General features: G+C 51.5%; 1 protein-coding gene across 1 annotated transcript in view; it reads left to right on the top strand.

The window, feature by feature from the left end:
* The first annotated feature begins 2051 nt into the window (after positions 1 to 2051).
* LOC119920909 (myosin-7) overlaps positions 2052 to 8974 on the top strand; it is a 31692-nt gene continuing 24769 nt past the window's right edge. Inside the window, exons 1-7 of the mRNA XM_038741144.1 lie at positions 2052 to 2070; positions 3007 to 3053; positions 4981 to 5189; positions 5641 to 5784; positions 6924 to 7080; positions 8247 to 8274; positions 8625 to 8733. Of these exons, the coding sequence (XP_038597072.1) occupies positions 4989 to 5189; positions 5641 to 5784; positions 6924 to 7080; positions 8247 to 8274; positions 8625 to 8733 (639 nt within the window). The 5' untranslated portion in view covers positions 2052 to 2070; positions 3007 to 3053; positions 4981 to 4988. The remainder of the gene's footprint in view (positions 2071 to 3006; positions 3054 to 4980; positions 5190 to 5640; positions 5785 to 6923; positions 7081 to 8246; positions 8275 to 8624; positions 8734 to 8974) is intronic.

Below are 8974 nucleotides of genomic sequence, written 5' to 3'. Positions count from 1 at the left end.
CCCGGGCCTGGGCTCCATCTTCTCACCTCCCCCTCCAGCTCCTCCACTTCCTGACCCACCCTCAGCTTTCCAAGCCTGAAGCGGGACAAAGACAGTATGATCTAGTGGAAGGATCACGGGCCTGGAAGTAAAAGGACTTGGATTTGAATCCCTACTCTGCCACCCACCTGCTGTGTGACCTTGGGCAAGTCCCTTAACTTCTCTGAACCTCAGTTTCCTCATCTGTAAAATGGGGATTCAATATCTGTTCTCCTTCCTATGTTGTTATTATTATTATTATTATTATTATTATTATTATTACGGTACTTGTTAAGCACTTGCTATGTGTCAAGAACTTTCTATGTGTCAAGAACATAGCAGCAGAGAGAAGCAGCGTGGCTCAGTGGAAAGAGCCCAGGCTTTGGAGTCAGTGGTCATGGGTTCAAATTCTGGCTCCACCAATTGTCAGCTGTCTAACCTTGGGCAAGTCACTTAACTTCTCTGTGCCTCAGTTACCTCATCTGTAAAATGGGGATTGACTGTGAGCCCCCTGTGGGACAACCTGATCACCTTGTATCTCCCCAGCGCTTAGAACAGTGCTTTGCACATAGTAAGCGCTTAATAAATGCCATCATCATCATCATCATCAAGAACTGTTCTAAGTGCTGGGATAGATACAGTGCACGTCCCACATGGGGCTCACACTCAATCCCCATTTTACAGATTAGGCGATAATAATAATAATAATAATAACAATAATAATGGCAATGATGCCTGCCCACTTGTCTTGTTTCGTTTTGTTGTCTGTCTCCCCCCTTCTAGACTGTGAGCCCACTGGGTAGAGATTCTCTCTATTGGTTGCCAAATTTTACTTTCCAAGTGCTTACTACAGTGCTCTGCATTCAGTAAGTGCTCAATCAATCAATCAATCATATTTATTGAGCTCTTACTGTGTGCAGAGCACCGTACTAAGCGCTTGGGAAGTACAAGTTGGCAACATATAGAGACGGTCCCTACCCAACTGTGGGCTCACAGTCTAGAAGGGGGAGACAGAGAATAAAACCAAACATATTTACAAAATAAAATAAATAGAATAGACATGTACTAGTAAAATAAATAAATAGAATAATAAATATGTACAAACATATGTACATATTTATAATAAATGTGATTGAATGAATGAATGAGGCTCAGAGAAGTGAACTGATTAGCCCAAGTTCACACAGCAGACATGTGGTGGAGGCAGGATTAGAACTCAAGTCCTTTTGACTCTCAGGCCCGGGCTCTATCCGCTAAGCCACGCGCTTAGACTCTGTGTCCGATCTGATTAACGTGTATCAACCCCACCGCTTAGTTCAGTGTTGGTACACAGAAGACACTTAACAAATATTATTATTATTGTTATTATTTTTCAGTGAGGTCAACATCATCATCATCAATCGTATTTATTGAGCGCTTACTATGTGCAGAGCACTGTACTAAGCGCTTGGGAAGTACAAATTGGCAACATATAGAGACAGTCCCTACCCGACAGTGGGCTCACAGTCTAAAAGGGGGAGACAGAGAACAAAACCAAACATAACTCGGGGACCCAGGGGATGGAAAAGACAGCAGTTGGGGTAGGGTCAGGGTTAGGAAGTGGAGGGGTCAGCCTGGGGGAGTGGGATAAAGGGGAAACAGAACCAGACCCCGGCCAGGAGTCAAAGCCCACCACCCCCCCGGTCCCCCTCTCCGGCTCCCCAGCCAGCTGTGGAATGTAGGCCTGAGCTGGGAGATATTTTTGCTTCTCTGGAAGCTGCCCCCGCCCCCTGGAACTCAGATCCTTCGCTCCCCCATGCCATAACAATGACGACCACTTCCAATTGTTTCTTCCCAGGGGGTGGGGGCACTGCTTGGGAAAGGGGGGCCTTGGGGGGGAAATGTTTCGGTGTGACAACAGTCCTTTCTAAATCTGGCCGGGACTGGTTTATGAGAGGGTGGGGAGGGAGGAAATTCAGTCCCATATATAAGTCCCCCGGGGTCTCACCCTCTCTCCACATCCTCTCTCTGTCTCTCCCCATCTCTCTGTCTCCCCGTCTCTCTCTCTCTCAGGTAGGAGTGGAGAGGGACCTTGGCTGCAGACTGGAGGGTGGGAAGGGGTCTCCAGGGATGGGCGGGGGTAGGGAACAACGCCGCCCAAGATGGGGACGGTCTGGCCACCCAGGCGGATGGGAATGTGGTAATATGGGAGCGGGCACACGTACACGTGAACCGGTGGGAACGGGGGAAAGCTTGCGGGCGCGCGGACACTGGGCTGGGTGAGGGTGTTGATGGGCCAGTCTACAGGGGTCTTGGCAGGTCTTTGAGACTACGGGTGTACCAGCCCCCGGGGTCTGTGTGTGTGTGTGGTGTGTGTGTACACGTGAGGTGTGCCAAGGGAGGGCCAGCAGCCAAATGCAGGTCCTGGTGAAGGATGGGGGCACAGGTTTCCGGCGGTGGGCCCGGGAGACGCTGCTGGACCAGTGTTCCTTCCCGGTTTCCTCATGAGATCCCGTGGGCCGGGCAGGACGGGAGGGCTGGAAGTCGGTCATCGGGGGCAGAGAGGTGCATCTGTCCTGCTTGTTAGTGGGGGACTGTGGAGGAATGATGGCCATTTGAGACTGGCGTGTCTGTGTGTGTGTGTGTAGTGTGTATTCTGTACAGTGTATATGGTGTGTGAACGTAGGGTACGTGGTGTGGTGCTTTGTATGGTCTGTGGGTGTGCCACATGTTCAGGGTTCAGCACGTGGGAGCAACAGGAGTCTGGGTGTTTGGGTGGGTCTGGGGCCGGCGCCCAGGGCCACAACAGCTTTGAGCCCCAGGGACCAGACGGGGAGAGGCCGGAAGGCCGAACTGGAAGTGGGAAGGAGGTCGGGGGAAGTGAGATGGAGGGGCCGTGGAAGAGACAGAGCCCCTCAACCGGCCTCAACCTGACGGCTCCTTCCCGCTTCCCTCATCGGTCGTCCCTCCTACCTGCCGTCCTGCTCCCTGCGGCCCCATCCCTACCAGGCCTTGTGATCCAGCCTCCCTCCTCCTTGTAGCCCATTCACCCCAAGGTAAGGAGAGGCTGGGACAGGGGGATGGGGCGGACACAGGTGGAGGGGCAGAATCTGTTGGGAGCAAGGGAAGCAGCGTGGCCTGGTGGAAAGAGCACAGACCTGGGAGCCAAGAGGAGCTGGGTTCCAATTCCAGCTCCGCCCCTTGTCTGCTCTGTGACTTGGGCAAGTCACTTCACTTCTCTGGGCCTCAGTTTCCTCATCTGTAAAACTGGGATGAAGACAGTGAGCCCCACATGGGACAAGGTCTATGTGTTGTCAACTTGTACTTCCCAAGCTCTTAGTCCAGTGCTCTGCACACAGTAAGCGCTCAATAAATATGATTGAATGAAGGAATGAATAAACAAATATGATTGAATGAATGAATGCAAATTTGTTGTGGGCAGGGAACATATTGACCAACTCTGTTGTACTGTACTCAATCAATCAATCAAACAATCATATTTATTGAGTTTTTACTGTGTGCGGGGCACTGTACTAAGTGCTTGGGAAAGTACAACACAGCAATATAACAGACACATTCCCTGCTCACAACCAGTTTACAGTCTAGAAAGGGAGACAGACATTAATATAAATAATCAGTACTTGGCACATAGTAAGCACTTAACAAATACCATTATTATTACCACTGTTCTTAAAGGGAGCAAGTTAGGGCAATGCAGAAGGGATTGGGATAAAAGGAAATGAGGGCTTAGTCAGGGAAGGCCTCTTGGAGCAGTTGTGCCCTTAGTAATAATAATAACAATGATGATGATGGCATTTATTAAGCGCTTACTATGTGCAAAGCACTGTTCTAAGCACTGGGGAGATTATGAGGTGATCAGGTTGTCCCACGGGGCGGCTCACAGTCTTAATCCCCATTTTACAGATCAGGGAACTGAAGCACAGAGAAGTTAAGTGACTTGCCCAAAGTCACACAGCTGACAATTGGCAGAGCTGGGATTTGAACCCATGACCTCTGACTCCAAAGCCCGGGCTCTTTCCACTGAGCCACGCTGTTTCTCAAGGCTGCTTAGTATAAATCAGTGGTATTTATGAGAGCTTACAAGGTGTAGAGTGAGCCAGTTGTTGGGTAGGGATTGTCTCTATTTGTTGCCAAATTGTACTTTCCAAGTGGTTAGTACAGTGCTCTGCACACAGTAAGTGCTCAATAATTACGATTGAATGAATGAATGAATGAATGGAGAGCACTGTATTTTCCCCTTGGGAAAATACAACAGAATTAGCAGACCGTTCCCTGCCCATTACAAACTTAGCCTAGTCTACCAACTCTGATATATAGTGTGCTCTCCCAAGAGCTTAGTACAGTGCTCTGCACACAGTAAGCGCTCAATAAATATGATTGAATGAATGAATGAATGGAGAGCACTGTATTAAGCCCTTGGGAAAATACACTACAACAGAATTAGCAGACACGTTCCCTGCCCATTACAAACTTACAGTCTAGTCTACCAACTCTGATATATTGTGCTCTCCCAAGAGCTTAGTACAGTGCTCTGCACACAGTAAGCGCTTAATAAATATGAATGAATGAATGAATGAATGAATGAATGGAGAGCACTATATTAAGCCCTTGGGAAAATACGATACAACAGAATTAGCAGACACGTTCCCTGCCCATTTCAAACTTACAGTCTAGTCTACCAACTCTGATATACTGTGCTCTCCCAAGAGCTTAGTACAGTGCTCTGGACACAATAAGCCCTCAATAAATTGATTGAGTGATGGCTTGATCTACCCCGTCGCTGAGCGCAGTGCTTATCCCACGGTTAGCCCTTAACAAATACCAAAAGATGATTGCTATGATCTCAAGCAGATGCAGACAGGTTCCCGGAAGCACCGGTCGGGTGGGAGGCAGGTGGGCCCAGGGGCAGAGGGATTGAGCTGGGGTCCCGGCTCTGGCCCATTCCTCTCCCCTCCCCTCCAGGCCCAACCATGGGTGACTCTGAGATGGCCGTGTTTGGGGCGGCCGCCCCCTTCTTGCGCAAGTCGGACAAGGAGCGTCTGGAGGCCCAGACCCGGGCCTTCGACCTCAAGAAGGATGTCTTCGTGCCCGATGACAAGGAGGAGTTCGTCAAGGCCAAGATCATATCCAGGGAAGGGGGCAAAGTCACCGCCGAGACCGAAAAGGGCAAGGTGGGGAATAGGTCTGGGACAGAGGCAGCCCGGGGCCCGCGACTCTACCCCAAATCCTTTCAGCTCCAGGAACTTTAATATCCCCACTGTCCACCCTCTACAATCTCCCTTTTCCCCTGGGTTGTGGAGAGGGGACCCGGCTCTCTCTCTTTCCATTCCCGAAATATCCCATCCACCAACTTCCCTCCTCGCCCCAGAGTTCGGCTCCTTCAATTCTCTGCTTCTCAGAGACCCCTCATCGGGGCGGAGCTGGCTGCAGTGTAGGGAAGAGATGGTATTTCAGCCGGAGCACTGAGGGGCCGGGGAAGGAGCGACCGGGCTGGAGCACTGCAGAGTTGGGAAGGGGGGCATTCTGGCCCACTGTTGGCTGCTCCTGGTGGGACTTGGGGGGACGGGGAGGGGGCTCGGAGCTGAGTATCGCCCTGATGTGGGAGGCTCGGGGTCGTTGCAGACCGTGACGGTGAAGGAAGACCAGATCATGCAGCAGAACCCGCCCAAGTTCGACAAGATCGAGGACATGGCCATGCTGACCTTCTTGCACGAACCCGCCGTGCTCTACAACCTCAAGGAGCGTTACTCCTCCTGGATGATCTACGTGAGTGGAGCGGGAAGACCCTATCCTCGGCCCCTCCAGCCTCCTCAGATCCCAGGGCCCTCCGGCCCTGCCGGCGGAGGGGGGGGGGTCCCCACTGCTGGAAGGACAGCAGTGATGTTAGAACTTGTGGCCTCCATCCTCTGGATGTGGGGCTCCCCCTTCCCCCATCTGCGTCATTCTGGATTTCACAGCCTTTTTTACAGATGTTAGCTCCCCTCTGTGCAAGCCCCCTCTGTGTCCAGATATTAACATGTTACTGTATTATATTCCCCCAAGAGCTTAGTCCAGTGCTCTGCACACAGTGAGTGCTCAATAAATACGATCGAATGAATGAATCCTCTGTGTCTTGGGGTTAGCATCCTCTACGCCTCAATGTTACTGCCCTCTTCATCCAGACGGGTCAGGGTTTAGCGCTCTCCTCTTCCAAATGTTAGCCCTCTCTGTGCCCTGATGTTGGTGTCTCTTTTCCCCCAGAAATTAGTGCCCTCTGTGCCCTGATGTTAAGGCCCTTTTTCTCCAGATTTTAGGCCCCTCTGCGTCTGGATGTTAATGCCCCTCCCCTTTACTCCAGATTTTAGCATTCTCTGTACCCTGACTTTAACATCCTTTTACTACAGATAATAATGATGGCATTTATTAAACACTTACTATGTGCAATGCACTGTTCTAAGCACTGGGGAGGTTACAAGGTGATCAGGTTGTCCCACGGCGGGGGGCGGGGGGGGGGGGAGGCTCACAATCTTCATCCCCATTTGACAGGTGGGGAACTGAGGCCCAGGGAAGTGAAGTGACTTGCCCAAAGTCACCCAGCTGACAATTGGCGGAGCCTGGGTTTGAACCCGTGACCTCTGGCTCCAAAGCCCGGGCTCTTTCCACTGAGCCGCGCCAACTGTCAGCTGTGTGACTTGGGGCAAGGCACTTAACTTCTCTGGGCCTCAGTTCCCTCATCTGGAAAATGGGGATGAAGACTGTGAGCTCCTCCACCCCCGGGACAACCTGACCACTTTGTAACCTCCCCCGCGCTTAGAACAGTGCTTTGCACATAGTAAGCGCTTAATAAATGTCATCATTATTGTTATTATTACCTTCTCTTGGCGTGTCTCCACCTGCCCGCCTCTCTCCCTGTCCCCCAACTCCAGACCTATTCAGGCCTGTTCTGCGTCACGGTCAACCCCTACAAGTGGCTGCCCGTATACAACGCCGAGGTGGTGGCTGCCTACAGGGGCAAGAAGAGAAGCGAGGCCCCGCCCCACATTTTCTCCATCTCTGACAACGCTTATCAGTACATGCTGACAGGTGAGACAACCTCCCCTCTCTCCCTCCCCCCCTCGTCCCCACCTCCTCAGGGGACATTCCCTGTTCCTCTTGGAGGAAATAGGAATTTCATTCATTCATTCAATCGTATTTATTGAGCGCTTACTGGGTGCAGAGCACTGGACTAAGCGCTTGGGAAGTCCAAGTCGGCAACAGATAGAGACGGTCCCTACCCAACAACAGGCTCACAGTCTAGAAGGGGGAGACGGACGACAAAACGAAACATGTGGACGGGTGTCTGGAAGGTTCTTCCGAGCGCTTAGTATGGTGTTTTTATAACAGCATTTATTAAGTGCTTACTATGTGCAAAGCACTGTTCTAAGCACTGGGGAGGTTACAAGGTGATCAGGTTGTCCCACGGGGGGCTCACAGTCCTCCCCATTTTACAGATGAGGGAACTGAGGCACAGAGAAGTGAAGTAACTTGCCCAAAGTCACACAGCTGGCAATTTTACTTGTACATATTTAATATTCTATTTATTGTGTTAATGATGTGCATCTGGGTTTACTTCTATTTATTATGATGACGACACCTGTCCACATGTTTTGTCTTGTTGTCTGTCTCCCCCTTTTAGACTGTGAGCCCTTTGTTGGGTAGGGACTGTCTCTATATGTTGCCAACTTGTATTTCGCAAACGCTTAGTACAGTGCTCTGCACACAGTAAGCACTCAATAAATACAATTGAGTGAATGAATGAATGAATTGGCAGAGCTGGGATTTGAACCCATGACCTCTGACTCCAAAGCCCAGGCTCTTTCCACTGAGCCACACTGCTTCTCTTGTTGTGCACACAGTAGGTGCTCGATAAATAGGATTTTTTAAAATGGTGTTTGTTAAGCGCTTACTAGGTGCCAGGCACTGTACTAAGCGCCGGGGTAGATACAAGGTAATCAGGTTGAACACAGTCCCTGTCCCACATTGGGCTCAAAGCCAATCCCCGTTTCACAGATGAGGCACAGAGAAGTGATGTGACTTGCCTGAGGTCACACAGCGGTCGAGTGGCGAAGCCGGGGTTGGAACCCAGGTCTTTCTGACTCCCGACCACACTGCTTCTGACTGATCGAAGAGGTGGGGAGGGGGAGGTCGGCCTAGCTGGGGGTGACTACTTACTCACCTCCTGACTCTCTGCTCCGAATCTTTCCCTGCAGACAGAGAAAACCAGTCCATCCTTATCACGTAAGTCATTTTTCCTCTCCTCCTCCATCCCTTCTCGAAACTCCCTCTACCACCCCCAGCAGCCTCCCGGAACCCCATATCTGACCACTGGAGTGGAAGCCCCTCGTGGGCAGAGGTCATGACTTCTAACCATCCGACTCCCCAGGGTGCTCAGTCCAGTGCTGTGCACCCAGCAGGGGCTCAATAAAGACTGTCGATTAATCGACGGACGGACTGTGGAGGAGCGGAGTCGGTGTGACCCGTCTTCTTCCGGATTTCTCTCGGCCCCTCGCCCCCCGCTCCGCACCCGGTGTGCCCCTGTGTTGCTATTATTTACCTCGGCTGACCGTCCTGCCGGGTTGTCCCCACAGCGGAGAATCCGGGGCAGGGAAGACTGTCAACACCAAGAGGGTCATCCAGTACTTTGCTGTCATTGCTGCTATCGGGGACCGAAGCAAGAAGGAACAGCAACCGGGAAAGGTCTGGGCCTCTCTGCCTCCCTGCCTGTCCTTCTGTCTGCCTGCCTGTCTCCCTGTCTTTCTCCCTGCCAGTCTGTCAGTCTCCGTGTCTGCCTGTCTGCCAATCTCCCTCCTTGTCTGCCAGCCTGTCTGTCTCCCTGTCCACCTGTCTTCCTGCCCACCAACCTGTCTGTCTCCTGTCTGTCTGCTAGCCTGTTTCCTCGTCTGCCACCCTGTCTCCTCGTCTGCCAGCCTACCCTTCT

This window comes from Tachyglossus aculeatus (assembly GCF_015852505.1).
Source record: "Tachyglossus aculeatus isolate mTacAcu1 chromosome 12 unlocalized genomic scaffold, mTacAcu1.pri SUPER_6_unloc_1, whole genome shotgun sequence".
Lineage (NCBI taxonomy): Eukaryota > Metazoa > Chordata > Mammalia > Monotremata > Tachyglossidae > Tachyglossus > Tachyglossus aculeatus.
Note: the sequence above shows the minus strand (reverse complement) of the source record. Positions and strands in the feature narration are given on the sequence as shown.